General features: G+C 35.4%; 1 protein-coding gene across 6 annotated transcripts in view; it reads right to left on the bottom strand.

Moving 5' to 3' along the window:
* Positions 1–23,100, bottom strand: part of ULK4 (unc-51 like kinase 4) — a 241,679-nt gene extending 218,579 nt beyond the window's left edge. The window contains exons 1-16 of one of the 6 annotated variants that reach the window (XM_032182763.1): positions 22,985–23,100; positions 20,512–20,665; positions 19,689–19,788; positions 16,355–16,494; positions 14,861–15,023; positions 12,277–12,378; positions 11,398–11,481; positions 10,502–10,586; positions 9,776–9,871; positions 7,940–8,058; positions 7,742–7,814; positions 5,697–5,796; positions 5,036–5,140; positions 3,260–3,320; positions 1,353–1,534; positions 565–611 (exon numbers count right to left, since the gene is read on the bottom strand). In XM_032182763.1, the coding sequence (XP_032038654.1) occupies positions 565–611; positions 1,353–1,534; positions 3,260–3,320; positions 5,036–5,140; positions 5,697–5,796; positions 7,742–7,814; positions 7,940–8,058; positions 9,776–9,871; positions 10,502–10,586; positions 11,398–11,481; positions 12,277–12,378; positions 14,861–15,023; positions 16,355–16,494; positions 19,689–19,788; positions 20,512–20,649 (1,595 nt within the window). In that variant the 5' untranslated portion in view covers positions 20,650–20,665; positions 22,985–23,100. Of the gene's footprint in view, positions 1–564; positions 612–1,352; positions 1,535–3,259; positions 3,321–5,035; positions 5,141–5,696; positions 5,797–7,741; positions 7,815–7,939; positions 8,059–9,775; positions 9,872–10,501; positions 10,587–11,397; positions 11,482–12,276; positions 12,379–14,860; positions 15,024–16,354; positions 16,495–19,688; positions 19,789–20,511; positions 20,666–21,618; positions 21,666–22,946 lie in introns of those variants that run through there. The other 5 variants (XM_032182767.1, XM_032182765.1, XM_032182766.1 and 2 more) reach the window with 5 other exon arrangements.
* Positions 23,101–26,776: the final 3,676 nt, after the last annotated feature.

Raw genomic sequence — 26,776 nt, forward strand, 5'->3', positions numbered from 1 at the left:
TTTCCTTCAGCAGTGAAAAATTGAGATTCTTTATTTGTTACAGCCTTAGTAGTAAGTCATGCTCCCATTCAGTTTTCTTAAAATAGAGGAAACCCCCAAGAGATCATTTTAAACTTTTTAGCATGACTGACAAAACAAAACAAACAAACAAAAAAAAGTAGGTATCAGCAAATCAGTTTTATGTGTTTCATTAAAGAAAAAAATGTAGTAGTATTAACATTTACTAAACAAGCAGCAGAGGGCACTATCACCTTCAAATATTTCTGACAAACATTTTAAAAACCTATCCTTACAGGTATTTTACTACTATTACAGTATGGCTTAGTTTATCAAATATTGTTGCTTAAAATCACTGAATAAACCAAGTTATATAACTTTTAGAAAAAATTTTAGACATTTAATATAGTAAGTCTGGCAAAAGAGCAGCATGTTAACTCAATACTGAAAGACTTCAATATTATATACACACTGACAGTCAAGCAGTTCGAAAAACCAAAAAACTCCTAAAGAATCACTGACAATCCCATATTTGAAAAAAAATTATTTAAAATAATCATTACTTACATATCCCAGTTGGCGGCTGCACGCAGCTGCTGTATTAACACTGGAAACTATCGTTTAAAGAAGAAGATAAAAATTAATGATTTTCAGTGATCTGACAGAACCTGATGTTTAAAAAAAACTCAAAATACTAGTAACTATTTAAAAATGTATTTGGATAGCATTTTCAAAAAATATTATAGATAAAGACTATAGATATTGTCCAAACACATCAATTACCAATAAAAATGCTGAGAGTAAAAGAATATTTTTTTTCTCTATATATATATTTTTTTTTAATTGCTAAATGTATAAGTTTGAGAAAAATATTTTTTCTTTGTGCATACAACTATGCAGAGGAAAAAATGATGCTTTCATCTACAAATACAGATTATCATACAGTATTAACCAGCAAGTATTTAGGAAATTTAATTTAATTTAATTTTGTGAGAATGGACAGCAGTAGTTGGGAAATGCTAAAAAATAGATTGATTTGACAAACAGCCACTTAAAAAATAACTAGATAATTATATCCTCATTTCTTAAATGTTCTGTTAATTAGCATTTCAGTTATTGAATTATTGTAATAATAATAAATAAGAATTGTACAACGACAATGGAATACAGCAATTTCCAACAGTTCTCCTTTAGGAAAACTTACATGGAATTCAATAATGTTTTCATTGTTTTGTACTTAATTGGTCATATTGTTTGTCATTACACCAATAGTTTCTTGAAATATTACTAAATGAAGCTGATTTTTGCTACAACGGCAAGCATGTAAACCATGTTGATTCCTTCAGCGCTTTTACCAGCTGAGAGTTAACTAGCCGACTTGCAACTTCCTTGTGGACAGCCACAGTACACAGGTAATAGAGTAAATTCAGTTTAGAACGTGCTGCTCCTGCATTTTTCTCAGTGGAATCAAGCAATGAAGATGCTTGTTGCAAGAAGTCATTCCAGTCCACGTCTTTCATAGACGATAACTTCTCAGCTAACCATAAGAAACAAGTAGATAAAGATTGTAGAAATCAAAAAAGAAATAATACATACAAAGCATAAAAAGATATTAAAAACCTTGAGACATTTTTGAAAGTGCAACCCTCCCAAGTCACTGGTCTTTAAGTAAACATTCTACTTTTTTCTAAATATAGGACCAGTGTTTTTGACCTTAATCATTACTAATTCTTAAAAACTAAGTGCAGTTTCATTACAGCAATATTGAGGTAAAAACTAATCAAAGTCAGAAAAATCACCAAAGAATCAATTGCAACAAACTTGATTTTTTAAATATATTTTTAAATAAATATTATACAGATAGATATCTATCTAGATACAGACAGATAGATATCTATCTAGTTAAGCTGTAAGAGTATCAGAACATTGATAACTTGAAGAGGAACACAAGTAAACAGCCACTAGGAACATTAGCATAAATGTTGTAGTTCAGCACAGCAATCATTGTATGGGAATTGAGAATTTTCCAAAGACTTCCTTATCTTTTTCAAGGGCTAACTTCAGTCCATTTTAGTAATCATATATCCCCTCAGTTTTGGCTAACTTTTTACTACCAACTTATCTGACTCCAAAACAGAAAAGAGCATGGCTATATTTTAAACCTGTCTTACACTTAAGTAGCACACTGACTAATAAAGACAATTAAAATTTACATCAGTGAAGGTGAAAAGCAGTTTGAATTTCAGGTATTTATTTCTTTTTTTCTTTCCACAATAGCAGACAAACATCAGAATATCAGACTGATATTGGACTGATATTGTAGGTATTTAAATGTAAAATTAAATAAAATACCATCTCCTCAGATTCCTGAGTCTGATCATTTTTGCCTAGGACATTAGCCAAATTCAAGATTTTTTCTTTTACTGCACTCTTAAGTGTAGTAACTATCAAATTTCTTCAACAAATTTGTAACTATCAAACAACAAATTAACTCTCCGAAATACATACTGTATAGAAAGAAAAGGGGGAACTTTGACATCTAGGAAGAGGTGCTACCTGAATTCTACAAGTACTTGCCTGATGTCCCCTTTCAAGCACACTACACCCTAACAGTACTTCCTTAAATAGACAAGAGGAAACATTCCAAAGAAAGAAATGGTACGGTCATGACAACGTGCAGCCTTTTGTTTTCAGAAATAACAGACTTGCTAGAGGTTAAAAACACTACAAAAACAAACAAAAACACCCACAAATCTATGCTATCCACTGGGAACATTTCACAATTATATGTGGGACTGCCAAGTATTATAGCTTATCAACACTGCACATTTTAACATCCTGTTTTCATTTGCTTCTTTAACTTCGTCAAATTTTAGTCCATTTGGCTGAATATCTCAATTAAAATCTTTTTTTTTTTTTTTTTTTTTTTTTTTTTACAAAAAATATTAAAAGGAAAAAATCTGTGTTTCCCATGCTAAAAAAAATAAAACACATTGTTGGCTGTCTTATTTTAAATCTTTTGAGCATCAGCTTGTAATTGAAAAGTGCAAAAGAAAAAGAAAGGGTATATGTAACTATTACCACTTGAAAATTCTACTCGTTTTTGTTCTAGCTAAAAAGATAACATTTGCAACTTTAGCTTTAAAAAAAAACAACTGAGTTCTCCCCATGAGAACTTATAATCTACAAAGGGAGGCTAGTCTTAGGATAGTTACATCATCATGTGCAGAACATAGAAGTCTTAACCTCAGCAGAGCCATACCTGAATAAGCTGGTATAGATAAAGTTTTCAAGTCAAATCTAACTGGCACTTGCTTCATTATCTGTAAAAGCAAAACACACACATCACAACTAGTTTTAATGCATTTCTAGAAGTCTTTCAGCAATTGAACATGGAAACATGAATGTGAAACAAAGATAAAGGATGGCTGTACAAATCACTGCTCATTACTGAGCTGTTTTCCATTATTTCCCACTATGCATTTCTTTCAAGCAGATATATGAGATTTAACTCCATGTTTTGAGTACAATTGTTAGCATTTCCATTTAAATACTTGGTTTTATTTAACAGAAATACAAAAACATTGATTTTAAGTTTACATTTTTACCTTTCTTCTACACAGAAGAATACTCAAAGCTATATAAAGGATCCAGTCTGATACACAGCTGAAAGCTTACAAAAAGTTTAAGAAAGAAAGAAAAATAAAAGAAGGTTTTCAGTTCCACAGATTAGCAGAACACAGGGAAATTTTACAACATAAGCTGATATTTCAGCTTTTACATTTCTGCCAGCATCTAGTCAATCCATTTACAGGAGATTAAATTGCAAACTCTTCAGCATTACCAGGTGTCAGTGTCATCCATTAATGTGAAGATTGCAAAGTCTGCAGTGACTCTGATTACATGCCCATGGAATTTAGAGGGATACTTTGCATTAATTCTGAACCTAGGATTCCACGGTAAAGAAATTAGTCTGCATGTACACTTCCGCCCAAGTCTCATCTCTTACAACTGTAGTCAGAAGAGAAGCAGTGAAGGGTTAAGGCTTTGTGTCTAAGTCCTGAGAAAGGACTGTGAATTCACAGAGGTAATATGTTTAATTACCTTTGAAATTCTCCATTGGCGGCCACCCAACCCAAACACAGTATTATTGGGTAGTTTTTCTGTCCAGCTATACAAGAATTTGAGTGTGTTAAGAATTCCATTAAAACAAACAAAAACACAGTTATACTAAAACAGCGGCTATAAGAATTTTCTACCGAGCTAATCACTTCCAATGAAAAGTGTTACAGTCCTGCATCTCCCACTTACTGAGTCAAGTTACCAAAATAATAGATGTAGGACAAGAGTCTCTAACCTATCATTCCTTCTACCAATACTGCACAGGGACCTACAGGTGCACGTTACACTGCGATTGCAGTGCAGAACTAATTCTTTTTTGGCTTTCCCTTTGCTGTCAAACAAGCGTCAGTCTCCACTCAAGAGACTCATCACAAACAGTTTTCAAGTTACAATCCGTAAGACAGAAATTGGATGGATATTTCTTACAACTTTAAGTCTTCTTTTCTAGAAAAGTTCATGCATATTAGAAATATTAACACGACCTTCATAACCTTACAGAGTAACAGAAGTTATTTAGATGTTATACTTCTAAACTAGATGGCTTCATGGACAGCTTTGTTTTTAGCACACCAAAACACAATGAGCCTTGTGTTCATTTAAGTAATAATAAGAAAGCAAGTTATCAGAAAACAAATCTACAAAAGCACTGAGCACAGCATTTAGTAGATTCCATTTCTTGTAAACCATGAATATTACTATTCAATCCCAAAATAATTCTGTCCTCCAAACTAGCAATACAATAGGGTTACAAAAGAATGCCAAAAACTTGCATGAGAGCTTTCCAGATGACGAGGGGGAACTGCTTTAGAGCAAGAGTTATAAAATACAGGAAAGGAGTTTCACCCTGATTACAGATTTATCTACAAAAATAGCCTCACCCACAAGTTCCTGAACCTTATATTTCATTTTGCCATACCTTTGGATTGTCAATGATTGGTGTCACGATAAGATCAGATTCAGTGTAAATGAGCTCTTTCAATGTTGACTCCATATCCTGCTGACTTGAGCACCTATTTTTATCCTAGAACAAGAACAAAGGTTTTTGAAATACTTTTGCACAAAAGAAGAAGATATGTTTATTGCCACAATATTTCATTTAAATGTTATACCACAGAGTTTGGCTATGTAAATTCTATAATTAAAATTGCTTTTTATTCATATAGTAGTAAATAAGGCCTCCCAACTAAAAATTATGATAAACACACATGTGTGAGAAACAGTCACAGGTCCAAAAAAAGCTTGCTTGCAAACTAAGCTTAAAAAAGTAGATGGGACAGTAGATAAGACAGAATTACCCTCTACTATGCATGGGGAATAAAAAATAAATAAATAAATAAAAAAGGAAGACAAAGTATCTTGATTAACTCCTACATCTGGAGTTCTGCTCTATATTTGGAGTTCTGAAACTATTTTCTTTTTTCTTTAAATTTGCACACTAAAGGAACTACTACTGTATTAATTACTTTTCCATTATAACTATAGAATAGGGAAGAAGTAGTTTGTCTTTGTTATAGACTCCAGGCTATAATTCTAACTGTGATGATACCTCCATCTCTCAGTATTATTTTGCTACTCACCTTTGTCAAGCATGAATCTCTTTGATGAGAATTTTGGATTGGGGCAGTAGTAACATCACTTACTTCTACTGTAATGCTGGTTCTAGGAGTAGGACGAGAACTAAAAAGAGACAAAAATTGTAATTTATTTTGTTGTTATTAATTTTCTCCTGACTGCCAAATCTTTGTAAGCTGGTGGGAATTAAAAACTGTCTCATTTTCACATATGAGTGTGAAGCAGGCTTGTTTTTTAGTTATTTTAAAAATCCTGTCCACTAATTAGAAAACAAAGACAGACCAGAACACTGTAGTTACGCAATTTTAATCAAGCTGCTAGTGAACTCTTTTCTGGTAGAATACATTTAAATTTTAAATGTTTAAAATCAACTTTAGAATTATTAAAATTAGCAGGTCAAGAAATACCGATTTAATTGACACCTTTAAATGAGTAGACATTTGCAGAATCTTAATTTGCAGAAAGTAATATACATATTCAGTTGCAAATCAGGTTTTTTATTAGAAAAAGCAACTAAACTAAAAGTGCAATCACAAGACAAAATTAAAGATATTCATTGAAATCAAAGATCAAATGACTAACATAGATCCCATTTTTAACCTTATTTTATCTTATCTTTATCTCATCTTATCTTTATCTATCTTATTTTTATCTTATGTATTTTCGACAGTAACTTAAATTTAATAGGCAAAAGGAAGTGGTGCCTAAATATCTGGTTGGTGGTGCCTAATGGATCTGGTTGGAAGTTTAAGCAGTCTCACTTCTTAAATCAATAAAGCATGATTTCTACGTAGGAGGCAGAACAAATTATTCTAGGTTCCCATATCAATCATTTATCAAACATTTTTTCCAAAACTAATTTGCTTTTATATACGTTTGAAAGACAGAAAATTCTTTCCCATTTTTCCAGTTCTCAAGTTTGTTTCTCGGGTAAAACAAGACAAGAAATCAGTGAATCAAACTGCTTGAAATGAGTAAGACCTATTCCCTTTCCACATGTAGAAGAAGCTACCACTGTCAAAAGCTGATTAACCACCATGACAGTTGAATAAATTCTGGTGCCAAGTGACAGGACAGGAACTTCCTTACACTTCAATGCTTTAAGCTTTAAGAAATTCAATCATTCAAGCAAAAAGTAGAAACAGAATTAAAAATTCTACATATTGCCTTTCTTCTTTTTATTAATAAAATAAGTGTACTCACCATAAATAAAATATATTGGTCTTAAAAGTACACTTTTGGATTATATGGTTTTATATCAAGTGTTTGTACTACCATTGCAGTCTGTCTTCTCAGCAAATTAAGGCAAATAACAAGTGACATTCTGAATTGCTAAAAGTATGTTTTTATCTCATTTTTACATTTTTCCATCACAGCTGAGTAATAATACTTTATTAAACCAACTGAAATAACTGGAAAAGTATCATGCATAAAAGCTCTTTCAGGTTACATAAGAATCTTGAAAGAGTGTTTTATTTTAAACAGAAATATTTCTGCCTGATGAGGACAAGAATAAAACCTTTTATTTATTTATTTATTTATTTTTTTGGAGAGCCTGCTTGGCTTGTATATTAGTACAAGTTTCAGAATCACACCGCAGGTGAAACATATCACTTAAATCAATCACAATTTTGTATTTAATACCTGTAGCACTACTTAGTAAATACCAACAGCTTGTGATGAAGAGCCATAGGCAGAATTTCTTAATGCATCTTGAGATGAACATTTATTCTTTCACATCTAAAGTAACCATATTAAAAACACATTCTCCTGTCTAAACAAAGAAAGAAGTTCTAAATGGAGTCTTCTGTTTAGGCAAACACATGAGAAAGAACCAATTTCATAAAGCCAAAACATTGCTTTAACCATACACTTTGTTTTAACTGGTATTCAAGTGCACCTTAATATTAAACTGTTGATAGAAAATTCAAAAGGATACAAGGAAACACTGAAAGAAAACATTACAAACAGAATAATAAAGTATCTGAATAGACAGGGGGAAAAAAACAGACTTTCAAGGGCCTTCTAACTATTGCTTTGATTTTCATACCTGAGAAGAAATATGGATTCATTTAATTCACCATCAACTACATTTTTGGGGCGCAGCTCAGCTGGATTTTCTACTGAAAGAGAACATGAAGTCATACTTGAAATTAGGAAGAAACAAAACACAGGAAATAAGCATGTTGGTAAGACTGACAAAATGCACGGGACACATATTTTTCAAAAATAACATAACAAATATTACCTATTTTGAAGGAATTGCTTTGTAGATTAATATCCGCTGTAGAAGATGACAGATTTTTATAAACTCCTTCTGGCTCCTTGGTATTCCAAGACACAGATGATACTGCATCCTCATTGCTGCTTAATAGGAAATATTAATTATATAACTTAAAAAAAGAAATCAGATGGATCATGTCTGTTTTTTATTGGAATTATTAACATGCAATTTAACTGTCATTCTCATAGATCAGCATCCTATTGTAATATGTGTTATAAAAACTTTTTATACCAGTAAAGGCAAGACTGAAAAATAAGTTTCTGGCAAGTGACTTAGAGAATACTAAGAAATTACAAATTTATTTTTGAATTTAGTAAATAAATTTATACCCCAAAATAATAGAGCTGTAAAGAAGTATTAAAAGCTTTAGAGACCTTTCAATTTTCACAGAAAGAAGTCACAACTGCCATATAATGAAGCAGGCTTAATAATGAAGTTTATAACCTAGATTAAGGTCAATAAAAACTACCTATTTTAGCTTTTGCTTGAGGATTGACATGGCAATTAATTGCACTTTTTGTTTCTTTATACCTGTCCTATTCGCATGGAACTGGGTCATAAAACTTTCATCTTCACGAAGGGTCTCCAGAATATCTAATATTAATCTCTACCATATTGTGAAAAAAAAATGGGCCTCATATTTGGAAAGGAAAAAGTAGACAACTTCTTTTCCATGTCAAGCCCATGGCCTAGGCTTGCCATATTTGCCAATTAGTGCATATCTCTGCATATTTCAGAAGCATTAGGAGACCATCAAGAGTAAGGTCAAAAGATTATTCTGTTCCTCTGAGAATTCCTCAAAGAGGAACACTGTGGTGGACGTTGACCTAAGTCTCACTAATACGTTGAAGAAGTTCTGACTTTGTGGTATGAACTTGAAATCTGGATTTATTACCTGCCTGTTTGGAGAAAGTAGTAATGAAATGAAAAGACAAAGAGCAGCATCCCAAATAAGAATAAACATTAGTAACAAAAATGCTGCAGCACTGGTACCACAAATAGGTATTGAACAATGCAAGAGAGAATTTAAAAATAGATAAAACACAAAAGCATTCAGCATTCTAAAATAAAACTATTTTCACAGGAGTTCCCTGGATGGAACCTAAAGTATCATTCAAATATTTAGAACTACAGATCATTAAAACACACCCTAATTGGAAATTAAAAAATTAAAAGCAGCAAGATAATGGACATTTGAGGAAGCCTATTTAATGTATAAGCCTGTTTTCATAAAAGGTTTGGGTATTTCTGCATATATAAGAGTATTCTAGATTTAAAAAGAAAACACTAGATTAATGCTTTACTCTATAAACTCTATAATGCTTTACTCTATAAATAAGAAATATGGGTTAGCTGCATTTGTGAGGCTGAAATGAATCTACATGTATATGGATTGTTTTTATGATTAAGCTTAGAACATCATAAAACCTAACAAAAAACTTCAATAAAAGAGATAAAATTGACTCATAAGGTTCTAGAAAGGCTTTTGAAGAACAGTATTACAAGTCAAATTACCAAGCATCTTTGTTACATGAACAATGAAAATAAATAAAAATGTGAATACATTCTAGGGAGAAAGGACTATTGAAAGCAACAGGTACTATAATACACTAATAGGATAACGCAATTGCTAAGGCTCCCTGATTGTTCATTGGATGGAGTAACATTTCATTCATCAATTAGTTGTCAACGTGAAAATTCTAAGCAAAATTCAAAGATTGAAATACTCGCAGGAAAACAAAACAAAAATGTAAAAATATTGGTTCACTTGTATGCTACATCTGTTTGCACACTCAGTACCTTAAGCTTGGTCCCTGGCTGTCTGCAGAATCACCATCACAGTGGCCAAGACGGCCTTTCCAGAATGGGTGCTGCAACAGGTCTGTCCAATTCAACCTATTGAAAAGCAACAAACAAATGAAAAAACAATAGCAAAGTAGAGCTAAAAAGACAGACACCAAGCTAGGTTTAGTAACACTGGGTTCAATGAAGCGACTAATCCCTTTGAGTTGTATTTGGACAGCAAAAAAGTTTTCTTATATGAGAAACTTTTTGCCTCAATTGAAATGCCTCATTCACACAACACAGAGGGATGAGGTTAAGACTGAAAGAGACCGTTGGGCCAATCCCAACATTTAAATTATTTGAACTACCCTGCAAATGATAATCTTACATTATACAACAAGTAAGACTTAACACCTATAAATCAAAGCCTTATATAATAGATGAGCCCATTGCTCTTGAATAGCAAAGACATCTAGTTTAAAAAGCTACCCATCATCCCTGTTATCATTATGTATTTAGCACCACCTACAAAAACACAAACCTATATTGAATCAGAACGGTCCGTATATCTTTGCATGAAAAAGTGTAATTTGTTCTTTCATGAAGGTTAAAATTATTTTTGCACTGTTGCATACAGGACTATGGTACTACATATGGTACTACATACATGTAGTACCATAGCAGTGTTTTTTTCCAGAAGTGAAAAGACAATGTAAACAACTCATCAATTAGACACTTTACCTCTTTTGAGGATCCTTTTGAAGCAAGCCATCAAGTAAACTAATGAACTCTGCAGAAGGTTTCTGGGAAGCAGAACCTGCAAACACTTAAGGTAAGGATTGGGTAGCAAAACCAACTGTCAACTATGATAAGGTAGATCAAATCTTTATCTGAAAATAGTGTTAGAACAGCTTAATTTAATAGTAATTTCATCTGAAAAAATGTGAATGCATCAAAAGTTCTAAATATAAACTCTGCATTTCAAAGGATCCTCTGAAGCAGCAAAAAACAATACTTGGTTACCAAACTAATTTGATTTTTTATATGCTTAAAGAACCACTCTCCATTATCATACAGCTATTAGCAGAAAATAGAGTTGAAAGCTGCTTTAATTGCAATTTACACCAACCCTGACAATTTTAAAAGGACTGTTGTTGCATCCTATTACACAGAAGATGTTTCCAGAACTCTTAGTTAAACAAGAAAGACTGATTCTGAGAGCTCAAAACTCTGAAATGCAATTTATCCACTTTGACAACAAAGTTTCCCTTAGAATTGAAAGGAGTAACAGTTTTAACTCTACCGCACTGTTCTCATTGCTACCAACTGAAAAGGGACACCAATATTCAAGTGTCGCCATGAATACCACCAATGCCCAGAATGACAGAGTTCAAAAATTCCATCCTGGACAGTACATTTATTTTTAATTCTTAACACTAAATGATACGCCTGTTTGTCAATAGAGAAATAAACATTCATCATTAATGGTAGAAGTTCTCATCAAATGAAAAGCAACTGTAACATTCACTTTGAACAGCTAAATGATTCGTGCAATGAACTTCAGAAGAAACAGTGCAAAGTAAAACCAACTTAAGTATTACTCTGATTTGACATATTTAACAAGAGCAAATTGTTACCCTCCGGTCTGGGTGGCAGTGGATCTTCATACAGAATCTTTTCAATTAACTCAGAGGAGTTGTCTGAGAAGAATGGTGGTCTTCCTACAAACAAACAGAAGGTTTATTTCCCTGATTAGGCAAACTTCAAAATGGCTTTCAGGAGCAATGATACACATTGAGCTCATTTCCCAAAGAAAACATCCAAAGCAATAAACACCTTCACTCTGAATTCTATTTACCAAGTTCACTTCTTAACTTAAACATAAAACCTTTCTAAATTCTTCTACCATGAACAGCAGAAGAGGCCAAGGACATGCACTAAAGATGGCTTGAGGGAGGCCACCATGACAGCTCTGTATAAATCAGGAGTAAGACAGCCAACAGAAAAAGTCTAAGCAGAAAATGTCGATCCAGCAGATCAGTGTGTTATCTAAGACTTCAGAACACTGCACTGTAATTGTTTGATGCTGAAGTTTTCCTTCCAGCTGCAGACAATGCTAAGTTTATCTGCAGGAAGCCTAATGACTAGTTTTATTCTAGTTACAGTTTTCTCCTTGGCCAGATTAATGCACCCACAGTTTAATATTAAAAGATAAAAACATTACACTGCCAGAATGCAAGTGCTGCTGCAATTTCAAGCAGTATTTGAGGAATACAAGTCGGTTAATATTGTTATATTTAGATCTCATTCAAAAGTAGAGCTTAATAGTATTACTTTAATTGATTGCTTGACAGAGTCCCATACTATTAAGTAAATTTAATATGTTCTTCAAGAAATCTTTCAAACCTGTCTTAATTCTTCCTTAACTTCCCTGGAAAGTAAACAAGAATTTATATTGGGACCACAAAATACGTTTTCATTACCACTGATACTAAAGAAATATACAAACTTACAACCTGAAAACATTTCATAAAGTAAACATCCCAAGGACCACAGATCACTGGATTTGGAAAAGTCTTCTCCCTTTATTGCTTCTGGAGCCATGTATACTGGGTTGCCTACAAAATACAGCATACAAATTCAATTCAGCATCTGTTCTGCAGAACACTATATTTTCTCTCCACACTTCAGTGTGTTAGGGTTTATCTCCACTTAGATGCAAGAAAATTGAGATACCACACATAATTTGAAAGTAACTTCCTCTTATACCTTTCTTAAATTATGTATGATTACAGAAACTATTTTGTTGTTTACTTCCCTCCCATTAACCAACTTGGTTTGTGCTATATTTTCTAATGCAATCAATGCAAAGAGTGCTTTGATATACCTTGACAGTTTCCACAGCCAAGGAAATTGGGAATAATGTTAAACCAACATAATTCTCATGTGAATAACAGAACAGATTAGGTTATATCCGGTTTTATATTAAAAAATATATATATCCTAAGACATAAATTTCCAGAACATTAGAAAACTGCTAGAAAAACAAGGCAGTCATTAAAATAGTCTAAACTAGTTATACCTATTTTCACACATTAAAACATTATAAAAACATCACGTCAGATTATGGCAGTTCATTCAGAAAACCCTAATTTGTTTTGTTATAGAAAAAAATATATATGCAGTTCCTATTTCTACAGTAGCTTCCAACTAAACACTAACTAGATTCTCCAAAATCTCTGTAAGAATTATGCAAACTCAGCAAAAATGTAAATTTCATAGTCCTTTAAAAAGCTTATTTTGGATTCTTTTGCTATCAGATTTTTTTATTATTTTTTTTGAAGTGACAATAGGTCATTAACCATACAATTGAAAAAGCTGCTCTGAAAGGCAACAGGAAAGAGATTAGATTTGTATTTCTTCCTGAATAAAGATCTGGTTTTGGTCTTAATATTTTCAGTATGTGCTTTCTGCAGGAGACAGCAAAGTATTGAGAAAGCTCTCTTTGTTCCCACAAAATATTGCCAAGAATTCCATTGTTCCATATAACAGTAACTGCTATGACACATCATTATCTTGGAAATAGAGGTCTGTGAGATGCTCCAAGACATGAACTATTGAAAGATTCTCAAGATTAAAAGCAAAAATCTGAAGTTCTCTTATTTGATGAAAACAAAACAGTGTTTGCCATGTAGTCCATTTTCATGGATGTCTCTTAAATTAAAACAAAGGAACTCTCATACTTCAAAAAGAAACACTCTTTCCTAAAGGAATGCTCTTTCTCTGGTATCTTTAGTACCAAAACAGTCAAACCTCAAACCAGAAGTGAAATGGAACACTGGCATCAAAAAGGATAATTAAAGTCTTATGTCAATAAAAATCACAAAAGCCTATTTCTAAGCTATTTTAAATGGATACCTAACAGCAGTGTAGTCTCCAATTACAGTAGCTGCAGTTCTGTGTAGTACTTACTGAGCTGTGTATACTTTTAACATGAAGTTAATGGAAATTACTCCTAGACCCTATGGAGTCTGCAGCACTTTTTTTTTTTCTTAATGTATATGCTAAACACTAGAGATATAAATGTCATCAATTATTAAAGATAGTTTAAGTTCAATTTCCAATGTTTTTAGTGATTTTTATTATTTTTGTAATCCTACTACTTGTACTTAGTTGATGATACGTGAAATGCATCAAGGACCAATGGTATTTTACTGAGTTATTTCTTTTAATAATCATTACTTTTCATCAAATAGAACGTACAATTTAATCTCCCTTAGCAAACCCAAACACAATTAACATTTTCAATTAATTAGCTACCTTGAACCATTTTCAATCTCATCCATATACACATTAAAAAAAAAAAAAAAAAGACAAATTTTGGTTCTATTTTTTCTTTTTCTCCAATGAAAAATAAAGCAAGAACAGTTTATGAGCTAATGAAAACTTGTTCACGACACAGAAACAGTTTGTACATTAAGCTCTACTGCTGGGATGTGATGTCAGTTGCAAAAAAGCCTTTTAAAAATTGAAAATTTACAGGCTGTATCATATTTATTTAACAATCACCTATGTGTAAAGTTCGATCCAAAAATAACCTGAAGTCTATTTAAAACGAGTAGGAAAGGTATGTAATTGTTAACCTATTTATGACAGAAGGATATTTTTCCAGTTCTTAGTTAAACTGTTCTTGGAAAGTTTAGAATTATGGCCATACACCTGTAAAACACAGCTTCTCTACTTATTCACTCACGAGCGTTGTTCCCTCTCTATGTTATAATCCCTCCAAACAATCTTTAAGAGCAAATTTTTTAGTTTTAAGCCTACTTAAGGAAATCCCCACACGCGGAATATGTAAACCCTGCTTACAGAAAAGTTACAGATGATGCTTTCCATTGCAAAGACAATGGTATTTACAAACGTCCACCCAACAGAATTAATTATTCAGTTTTTCCAGGAATTTAGTAAGCCCCAACAGAATGATGATCAGTTACCTTCTTTCAAAGTCTCCTCTCAAAATTATTTATAACAAGGGCTTTTTCCCCGCTTTCATTCTGGCCCTGTGGTTTAAAGCAGTTTTGACTAGTAAAAGTATCATACCTCGAATTCTGTCTTTCACGCATCTTTGTGGAGTGCCTTCACTGACATCTCCTCCTGGTTCTTCAGAGGAAATTAAATCAAAAAGCTCTTCCAGATTTTCACCATCTGCTTTAGCCAAGCAAAAATTACTGAATTTCAAACTACCACTTCCTTCCAGCAGGATCTACAGTGATAAACAGAATCCAACAAACAAGTACCAGATATTAACAGTAGTGACTGCTGAAATTTCCAATATAAACTAAAAAAATAAAAAGCATAATCAAATCATTTAAGTAAAGAGATGAATGATCACTTTCATATTATTATAACCAGAAAATTTCCTAAGCTCACAACAGAACCATCAATGGTTCAACACACATTTTTGTTTATTTATTAAATCAAAACAATAATGATGTTACTACAGTGAAAAAAAGAGAGTAGAAGTAAGATATGTTGTAAAGTAAAAGAATAATAAAAAGTAACACTGTCTTCTCTGAGGAAAAAAAAAGTGAATCTTTCCAATTTGATCCAGCAGAAAATTTTAAAGATTTTAAAGATTTTGTCTAACAAACATGAGAATTTTCCCCATGCCGTCATATGCATAAATACATAATTAAAATAAAGGTAATTTCCATAATTAAAAATTTCAGAATCCCAAAAATGTTGTTTGAAGAAATTGCCCATTTAGTCAAACTGGAGGAAAAAGTCTTATTTTTGCACTTTATTCTGTGTTCAAAAGAATACTTTACAGTTTTTACATTTTCTTTTTTTCTCTTATTCTTCAGAAAAAATACAGAGGCATTACCATTATGCTTTATTTACATATTCATATCTACTTACTGCACTTTGACCCACAAATGACAAACTGAGTACAACTGCAAGTTTTACAGAAAATTCAGACACAAGGGCAACTTCACCACTTATAGATCAAGATCAAAAACAAAATTACTGTTAAAGCAAGAACTTTTGATCACAGCTACATTCACTTTACTATCTAAATTAAAACCATGAACTTTGACTGAACCGTACGTAAGTTCCACATGGACAGTCAACGACAGAAATTGCAAAGATTGGTGGTTTTATGCAAGTCAAAGATGATAATTTAAATGGCATTTGGAAACAATGGAGAAAGTTATTTACAAATTAAGTTAAATTTACTCCCTTGTTAGCATTTTCTGTGACTTCAAAATATCCTGCAGCATGATAGAGCAGGTATAATGTGAGGTTAGGGCCCTAGGATAGAGAACTAAAATCCTTGATTAATTCAGACCAGTACATCAAGCCCAAAAGAATCTATAGTTCTATCAAATTTAGAATACAGAAATAAATCAATTAGATCATAAAAGATTCAAGCTCATTTCTTGTTGTCTTTACATTTATTACAAAGCTCAACTGGCCTCCAACATTAGATAAGCTTCTCACAAACAGTACAATAGGAATAATGATTAACACTCTGATAATGATTAACACGCAAGGTAATATACAACGTCCACTATAAATAATGCTCCTTGTTACCTTTCCAGGTGTCAGTTCACAGAAGATAATTCCAAGATTATGAATGTGGTGTAAACCAGTAATCAAGTCTACACCAAATTCTCTCACTACATCTTCAGGTAGATGTTCATCTTGAGCAATAAGAGATTCTAGAGAACCACCTGAAATATGTTTACACATGGTCAGCACAGGAATTATTTGTGCATATATAGAAAATGTCAGGCAAAGACATTATACATACTTCTTCAAAAGAGGTCAAGCTAAAATGATAACCAGTATTTGTTAAAAATACCTTGAGATTATAAAATAATTACAAAATGTACAAAAAAATTTATTTCCAAGATTGTGACAAAAAGCTTAAGTTTGACTACAATAAAATTGAATGCAAGACGTTAACAACGCTTTCATATTGTTTAATTTTGCAAAGGAAACACAAGGCAAAAAAGAAATCCCATGAAGTAGTGCATCATGTCCCAGTGTGATAGCACACATGGGTTTGTTCAGACTCCTTAACTCATCCAGCAGGGATCGGGGTAAGAGAATAAATAATACCAAGAGCACGCTATCAACATCTATGAACAAGCACTAAAACTAATGACGTGGAATTCCTCACTAAGTTCTCGGACAAAAGAAATAGTAAAGTTCTGAGGTCCAGAGGTCAACATCATTCAACAGATGTACTTTGTTTGTTCTTCACACATGGTATTTTTATATTGTCCTCTTCTTGATTCTTGTGTGACTCAGTTCTTCATTTTTATCCTTTCCTCCTTTTGGTTTTAAAAAAGAATAAAAAATACTCAGGAATGAATTTTCACATCTCAGGCTTCTTGTACAAATCCCAGGCCCAGCCCAGCAAGTCCGCTCACCTCTCTGGACTTCTCATCCCAACAAAATTTTCTTCTGTGTCATGACAAAATCTCCACTCTCCTTCTTCACTAACTTTTGACCACGCTTCCTCCAATTCTGATCTGATTACACCTACAAAGCATGTCAAATATCCTTCATATCTTCTACTACCCATGTCCACCTCCATGCTTCACATTTGCTTTCTATGCTTTTTTCCCACTATTGTTAATCTTTCTCTGTCCCTGCAAAATCTCGTCCCCCATCACCTGCTTCTCCACATCCCAGTGATTCTCAGGTATGTCAGACACATCCCATTTGAGCCATGGCTGACCTAACTCTTCACAAGACTTGGACTTGTCCTAATTACCCAGCTTCTACCAGTTCATTGTTCAAACAGTCTTTCTTCTTCCTGTCCCAGTCTACCACCCTAAATTCCACATTCCCATCTTCCCAAGACCACATTTCTCTTCCGTATTTGTTCCTTTACACCTAATCTGTTTCCCCAAGACCCTGCATTGCATTTTGTGAATTGTCTATGGGTTTTCTGGATTATCTATCACGTGTTAGCCAAATCATGCATATTAAAAAAAAAAAAAAAAAAAAAAAGACAAAAAAAAGTCCTCAAATGAAAACAGGGTTTAGGAGAGCTTTCCATAGAGAAGGATAATAGATCTTCTATTCCAAATCACATAACAGATTTTTCTGAGCTTTTTTTCCACTTCCCTCTTCTTAGTAATTTCTTTCAGAGAATAGTATGACTGTAAGGTCTTTTAACAACAGTATTCTTCAAGTTGTACAATGTTGCTGAATCTTAAAATCATCCAAAATCTTTTTTACACTGTTTAGTATATCAGTCACCTTTACAGCCCACCCCATACTATTTAACTAAAAATAGTAAAGAATTTTCCATCATTCTTAGTTACCACTTTTTACTATGTATTTTAGAGGGCTATGTAGAGAATAGTCCCATAATATGACCAAATAGACCAGGAGAAAAAAATAGTGAAGCCAGCAGCACAAAAGTATGCTGCATCTGGTAACAGAAATTCACTTGTCATCTTGAGATGAGCGAGAGATCATCCACATGTCAAAAGCAGTTTTCAGGGCTCTATACAGAATCAATAAGAAATTCCTATCTTATTCGATTTACAAGTATGCTAGCTCCAAGACATCCTCCCTGCAGCAAACTGCTGACAAAGAATTTAGGGATTCCAAGCAGAATTTGAGACGAGTCAGATGGAAGCTTTATTAACTATGCCTATAGTGAGAGAACATTCAGGCAGCTTTTACTTCTCTGCTCTTCCGTTCTCTGCCAAGTGACAATGATGGAGAGATGGCTCCTGATGTTCCACTTCTATACGTCCCACCAGTATTAGCTTAGAAGTGGGGGTTGGATACAATCATAGACTGTTAGCTTTTAATCAAAGGAACATTGTTTTAGTTAGATAGACTTCTTAGCCAGGCATCTCAAATCTTAAATATTAATAACTTCACCACCACACTGCGATACTGCAAGGTAAAATACATAATAATTGCTCTAACTGTTCTTAATGAATGTCTGGCTGTCTAATAACTCACATACAGTAAGACTAGGCAATTAGGCCAAAGCTTCCAAATCAGCCAACTAACTTCACTTCTGAAAATTGAAAGTACGATCTGATTATTCGTCAGGACTTTTAGCTTCTCCAGTAATTTCTGGAAATAGAATTCTGGACAGAAAAAAAGGCAGTGTGCAATATTGACTCTTACTATGAAACAAATCCCACATATCAAAATCTTAACATGTATCTCTTGCACAACTGGAGCTCTTTTCTTTCCATGTAGAGGAAAGCATACTATCTAAAGTTTAAAAAATGCTTTAAAACCTTTCTGTTTTAACAGATTGACAATAAACTATCAAAACTCAGTGAATCACTTAATGCAGTTTTGGGTTCTCAACACACCCGAATTAATATCTTAACAGAAGAGTCAAAACACTTCTGTTGAACAGGAAAAAAAAACAAACAGCAACAACAACAAAACTTACACAGAACTGCCCCTTGATTAAAAAAAATAAGCATTTATACAATGTCAAGTCACTTGTAAAATATAACTTATTCACTCCTTGCCCTATTTATTATGGTATGCTATAAAATGAGAACACCAAAGTTGACAGTCATTAGAAATCTTTTCTCAAGTAAAATTTTATATAACTACCCTCCCTCTACTCACAATTTCAGTTCCCCTGAGTAGACCCACCCGTTAAGGTAGTACAAACTAAGATTATGTCACAGAAATTAACATTTAACATGACACACTGTGAAGTAGAAGAGAAATATGACTTGAGTGAAATTCTAAAAAACGTTTCCAGAAGCAATTTTTTAAAGCATACATACATATATCATACACAATACATGACTGTTAATTTTTTTCAAAAACCTAAGTAAGCATTTGTTGTAGGAAAAACTGTTAAAGTAAATCTCTTACAAATACCTGTACAATATTTTTTTAATTTCTGAGTTTACCTTACCTGTGCACAATTCCACTACAAGCCAGAGATGGTTGCTTGTTTCATACCATTCATGAAATGTCACTATATTCTTGTGTCTGATGTCATGAGTCAGACGAACCTAGAACAAAGTTCCTAACATTTTTAATGGGAAAAAAACAGCTGTATATATGGACTGTAGGGGGGGTTGAGACAATATAGCTTTTCTCTAGGTCAACTGCTCATTCTTTTACCTATTCCAGCAGACAGAGAATTTAAAAATTAATTTCTAACTCTAAGATTTTAATTTTACTTGTAAGTTGAGGACAGATAACTTTCCCCATAGACCTTGCCCTACTTAACCTCTTTCAAAAATATGGGAAAGTTCCCCAACCACTGAAATACAGACACTGTAGATTTCCAAGCACTATTTAACTTCTCTGCATCATTAAAACTGTAACAGACTCCAAATCAGAATTTGGGATTAACCTTGGATTTCTGCTTTCTTTTTCAGTGAGAACACAACTGTGAGGAAAATATGGTTGGATGTAGTAAGAGGAAATAAAATGAATGTATGAAAACAGCTTTTTTTTTTTCCCCAAAAGGTTCTCTGATGTATCATAGAAATGGTAAGCCTCTAAGCATGACTTCATGCATGCGATTTACACAACAAAACCTGATGAGAGAAATAAACAATTTAAAGTAAGTCTCAAAGTATAGGACTTTGAAATCTTAAGAAGCTGATATAAATGACAACAAACTCCATGTAAACAAGCAATTGGTGTTTTTCTTTACTATCACCTGTGCTACAAAAATTTTTTAGGCTATATTGTTTCCCAGATTTAGCATGAAAAACATTACTTACCCAGTTTGTTATTTCAGCTCTTTTGCATTTATCAGTGCAAAGAATGGCAACAAAATTAATTGTCCCCTTTCTTCTTCCTTTATAAACAACTGTCTTGTTTCCTCTTCCTATCTCTTCATACAGAATGAAGTTCTCCATGCTTAAGGATGCTTCACTGGCAAGGGATTAGAAATATGACATTACTTTCATAAACAGATAAACATTTAAAGGAAGAAGGTGGAAGGGGGATGTGTTCAAATTTATTAATAAGTGAGGTACTGCATTTACATGCACAATTCTTAAAAAGAGGGATTGTATACATCCAGAAAGATCAAACATAACTATCTCACAGAAGGCCTGCTCTCACAAAATCTGATCAGAATTTTTGAACGGGTGACAGTATTTTCCACTTCCAAAGCTCTTTACACATTCCACCAATTACAGATGGGCCAATAACTAGGAATTACAAATATTTTACCAGTAAATAAAATTCTAAATTTGATATCATGATTTTTAAGCTCTATGCAAAACGGCTGGCCAAATGAGAATATCCTAAAGAGAAAGCCTTTACAAATAGGATTACCATTTCTGCCCAGGGGCACACCAGGTGCATGGTCCCATGCAGCTTTCCACCATGTAATTTAACCCTTCTAAATAATTTAATCAACATAACTGAAAAAAAACCACACAGGAATCAGTACTGTTGCCAATACTACGCTGCCTGTAATGTTACCAGTTATAGGAGTCAGTGTTAAGTTTTTTGTTTGCATTGAATAGTTTTCTATCCATGAAAAAGCTGTGTAAATTTGCTGACCAACATTGCATTGTGGGAGTCTATAAATTCTACAAAAAAGTTATACTTTTGTCTCACTAATTTTGTGTGCTTTGTATACTGAAACAAATTAAACAAATTCCAGAGACAGGATATATTGCTAGCTAGTATAGTACTCAATGACCACCCTGTGGTAAGTTCTTCCAGCTCGCGGCCAACTCAGCTCTTTCAACTACCAGCTGAATTACTTCTAAGCCATTTGGAGTTGCTTGCTCTCATCTCAACATGAATTCTTCCTCCTCGTTTATAAAATGGTTGTTTTTTCCCTCAGCCAGGCCAGTTCTCAGTGTAGTTACCTTAAAACCACAGGAAAGCTGAATCTCACAGCAGGCAGCACTGCAACAAGAACCATCAACAAGGAAGGAGAGGAAGGCTGCTGAAGCAGTACTGTTGCCAAATGCGTAATTACAAACCAGAGACTCAATTTTGCTTCAACTCTCTCACAAGGAGCTTTCAGATCTCCTTGACTGACATACGGAAGACCAAAACGAGACCAGAGAATTCTCAAGTCTTCAGACAGAACTTTAGGTGATTAAAAATAAAATAAAATAAAATCACTGGCCAACACTAGACAACAAAGTGTCCATCACTGAAATCTCTGTGAAACCACTCAGAAGCACCCAAAATAGCAGGGTGCAGCTGCCAAGGGAACCACATTTGGTCTCACCAGCAGGATGCAGGAGCAGGACACCGAGAAAACCCAGCTCCAGAAGCATTTTCCTTCTACTCTTGCCCAGCGAATGGCCAGAGCACACACAACAGAGCAGCACTTGTGCGCCTGAGGCCTCCCGTAGCCCAAGCCCTGCTGAGGAAGGCCACCTTATAATCACAGAATTGTTAAGGTTGGAAGTGACCTCCAAGATCATCTCGTCCAACCATCCCCCTACTATCAATGCCACCCACTAAACCATGTCCCTAAGCACCACATCCAGCCTTTCCTTGAACACCCCCAGGGACAGTGACTCCACCACCCCCCTGGGCAACCCCTTCCAATGCCTGACTGCTCTTTCTGAGAAGAAATGTCTCCTCATTTCCAGCCTAAACCTCCCCTGGTGCAACTTGAGGCCATTCCCTCTGGTCTTATCAGTAGTTATCTACGAGAAGAGGCCCACCCCCAGCTCCCCACACCTTCCTTTCAGGTACTTGTAGTGAACAATAAGGTCTTCCCTGAGCTTCCTCTTCTCCAGACTAAACACCCCCAGTTCCCTCAGCCGCTCCTCATAGGACTTGTGTTCCAGGCCCTTCACCAGCTTAGTAGCCATTTTCTGGACACGCTCCAGGGCCTCAATGTCCTTCTTGTAGTGAGGGGCCCAAAACTGAACACAGTACTTGAGGCGCAGCCTCACTAGAGCAGAGTACAGGAGGACGATCACCTCCCTGACCCTGCTGGCTGCACTATTTCTGATACAAGCTAGGATGCTTGGTGTCATCTGCAAACTACTGAGGGTGCACTCAATTCCCTCATCCAAATCATCAGTAAAGATTAATATTAAAGAGGATGGGCCCCAACACCGACCCCTGGGGAACACCAGCGGTGACCGGTCGCCAGCTGCATTTCACTCCATTCACCGCCACTCTCTGTGCCCGGCCGTCCAGCCACTTTTTAACCCAGCAAAGCGTCTACCTGTCCGTGCAGGAGATGATGCAATGGGGGGACCGTACCAAAGGCCCTGCTGAAGTCCTAGCAGCCGTTGGTTCTCTCGCCCCTCACCCGCCAGCCATCAGGCGGCGGGCGAGCAGCACCCACCCGCTCCGGGGGGCCGCAGGGCCCCGCTCTGCCGCCATCGCCCGCCGCTCAGCCCCGCCCGCCGGCCCGGAGCCTCCCATGCCCCGCTCTGGGGTGGCAGAGGGGTGCGTGCATACAGGGAGCTCCCCGCCACACGCCGCACAGAGGGAGAGACACCGCCACAACACGCAAAGAGACTCCTACAGCTGGTTTATTTTTTAATTTTTTTATTATAGCGAGGAAAAGCCGCAAAGCGCCAGGAAGGCCTGCCCGCTCCCCCCGCCGCAGCGCTCAGGTCGGCGCCGCCGCGCGCCCGTATCCAGGAGACGGGGACGGACGCCGGAGCCGCCATTGGAGCGGGGCCGGGGCCGCCGCGGGTCCCCGGATGTAGCCGGAGCGCCGCCTGGTTGCTAGGCAGACTCTGGTTGCTCGGCAACCGGCAGGCCCCGGCCTAACGGCCCCTGAAACAAATTTTTTCCATTTTTTGTCTGTAAAGTGGAGGTTTCACGTCATTCTTCATCCTTAGGTCCTTCCCCTCCCCTTCCATTCTCCCCCTAAAAAGTAAATACCAAGACCTTTTCTTTAACATTTAGCTTTTAACAGCCCTTAGTGTATCTCCCCAAGGCAAGCTGTGAATAATTATCTTATCAGTTGTCCCACTTCACCCTCCTAACAGTTTTGAGCCCACCGGTACGTTTCAATCTCGTATACTAAAAGAAATAGTATCACAGAATCACTGAATCACAGTATCCTCAACAGGATAAGTTAAATAATAGATATGAATAATAGAAATGTCAGTGCTGAAAGCAGGAGTGATTTGGGATGTTTTGTTGACTGGGCTCATAAGAACTGAAAAATATCATTTGTGTGTGCAACAAAATTGCTCATTTCTTAATAATTCTTAATAATTTCATATTCTATCCCATTTTGCAGCGTTATGTTTTCAGCAATTAGAGTTAATCTGTAATTGTCAAAGAAGCTACAGTTTTGGAACTGCACAAGCATAATAAATCGTCCGTTTCTTTTTTAATGTAAATGAGTAGTTGACAGATATAAATAAACAGAACACATAAATAGATGTCAGCCGGTTTCTTTAAGTCGGCGCAAGAAAAGTACGCTTTGAAGAGGGATTTATTTAGATTTAGAAGGGTGTATATTTTGTCTTTGGCTCTGCTGAGGGTGACCGATATAAAGCAGAGGGAACTCAAGTGCAGAACCAGTTCCAACAGCAGCGTGGTGGCAGAGCTTAGAAAAGCCGCTTAATTGAATTGTCCCTGCCCAACAGGACAAAACTGAGCCATAATAACTGTCAAATTACTGCCTTTGCTTTAACGTTTCTAGTTTTTTTGTCCTGTGTACAGCTTTCTGTTAAATTAATCCAGGTTAAGGATTGTATTTATGCAAGAGGGGAATTTGTGGGGAATGAGTTGTTATGAATTTTAAGTCTTTTGAGACCTTTACATAAGAGCACCCATAGCAATACAGAGCAGAAAGAGAAACACAAACAAAATGCCTTAATAACAAGGCAGAGATTCATAGCCTTTCAAATTAAATGGTCTTCATAATGAAGAATGTTCAGTGCAATTAAAAGCACACCCAGGGGACGTATTGACTCATATCCCCCCCCTCCCCCCCCCCCTTTTTTTTTTTTTTTTTTTTTTTCCAGTTCCTCTTAATTGGGATCTATGATATTTTGTGTGTTGTTGACACACACACTTCATTATACATTTGTATCTTTCTCACCATCAAGAAGCGTAATTTCAATATATCCCAGACTGGGTTTTCTTCCCTTTAGTATAACAGTCCCTTTGGTATAAACTCTCTTCAAAAATGGTACTTGCTTTCTGTACAAGAACTATCTTAAATAATTTAATGTAGATACAAATACAAATCAGAGCTGTAATTCTGTGAGTTTTATCATTAGCCCCTTTCTTACGATTTTGATCTGTGACTCCTTCCACTGTGAGTTACTGAACATGACTTCAAGCCTTTTACTCAGCTGCAGTAAACTTTACTGTGGGAATATTTACAACGTTCAGGAATAGGTCGCTAAATATTCTCTTTGCTGTTTGCAACATTTTAATACTCTTTGTGATCTCTACAGCAAACTCAGCTTTGCTCTTTGCCTGGCTATCATAAGGGACAGTCAGATGTAATCAAATTCTTGTTCTCAAATAAATATATGACCTAATTTAAAGTAAACTGAGATCTCGTGATTAAACCACGTAGTTCAGGAATGCTTAAACACTTCACTGTTCTATCCTCAATGGGTGCTACGGAAGCTTCTCACATTTTGCCTGGTTCCAGAAAGTCTGACTAGCCTCCTGTAATTTTAAGGTATGTTTCCATGTTTTACTTTTCTTTGATAAGATTTGTTCTTTAGTTTGCTCTAACGCCTGTTGAAGGTGTCATATACTTCTGTTTTATTTTGCCACATGTACTAGATTTTCTCCCAGCTATCAAGATTACTCATGCTCTAACCCATCTTGTCAGTACATGGTGTTTCTTGCTTTCTTTAGGTACATCTATTCCAGACTGACCCCCATTCTCATGAGAGTTTCTATTCTCAGTGTTTCGGGAATGATGATTCAGTTGCCTGTATATAATATTATGTTCCATTTGCCTTGACAGCTCCATCATTCCTGGGAAGTACATGGGGCCACTTTTCTGGTCTTAGACCATTTTGGCAGAATGATGGATAAGAACATGAGCACATCTTTATCTTGTGCTTTTTATTCTCAGATTCTTTTCCAACACTTTATTGAAACTAGCACATGCTGTCACTGTTTGAGTAAAACTCTGTGTGCTTTCCTTAGTTCTGCAGTCCTGTGGTAATATTAAGTTTCTTGTTTTATGATTTAATCACCTTGTTTTTCTGGGACAAGGCTGCTGTGGATAAGAAGTCAGCTCTATTCACAGATCCCTGCAGTTGTTCAATAAATTCAAAAGTTACAGTTTCAGTATCATAAGCCACTGATGTTTAGGAGTAGCAATGATTTTTAAGATTCTTTAGTAGCTTCTGGGATTTTTCTCTTTGGAAATTTTGTTTCCTCCATCAGAGAGTTTTAACTTTTCACAGTGGAAGGATTATTGCTAAACAGTCCTTGCCAATGTGTTTGTTTCCCTGGTGAGGCAAAAACTAGCAATGGTCTCTATTATAATAACAGTGCCCCAAATCTCACCTTGCTGGATCAACCTGTAAGGTCAGCAGTAGTGCATGTACAGCATGCTTGTGTTCACTCTTTCTCCACTATGGTCTCAGTGCTTTGCATACGTCTAAGGTTTGCAAGAGATGTGGTTTGATAATCCGCAAATTCTAATACTCTCTGAATTAATACCTTTAAAAGTAGGCATAGTACAAAGGACTTTACTTTCCCAAAATCATTGGGTTTCCCTGGAAGGTCAACAACTGCTCTGTATACGGTACAGAAGTCAAAAGCAACTTCATCCTATTTTTGTTTGTGCTGAGTTTCATCTGCTAATGAGAAGGGGTTCATTGTTATGGAGTACCGCAGTTTCTACCAGGCATTCCTTACATTGCATTCCTGAATATCATCGGCAATGGTGACGATTTGTGAGGCTGGCTGCAGAGATGGTGTTCTGTTGCTGCAAGGTTCTGTACTAACCTCATTCCCAACACTTAAACCTACCTGCTGTTTCCAAAACATGGTACAATGGCTGCCTTTGCTCATCCAGGAAAACTGAATAGGACTGGTCAAAATCTTGCT

The sequence above is a fragment of the Aythya fuligula genome, chromosome 2 (genome assembly GCF_009819795.1).
Source record: "Aythya fuligula isolate bAytFul2 chromosome 2, bAytFul2.pri, whole genome shotgun sequence".
Taxonomy (NCBI): Eukaryota; Metazoa; Chordata; class Aves; order Anseriformes; family Anatidae; genus Aythya; species Aythya fuligula.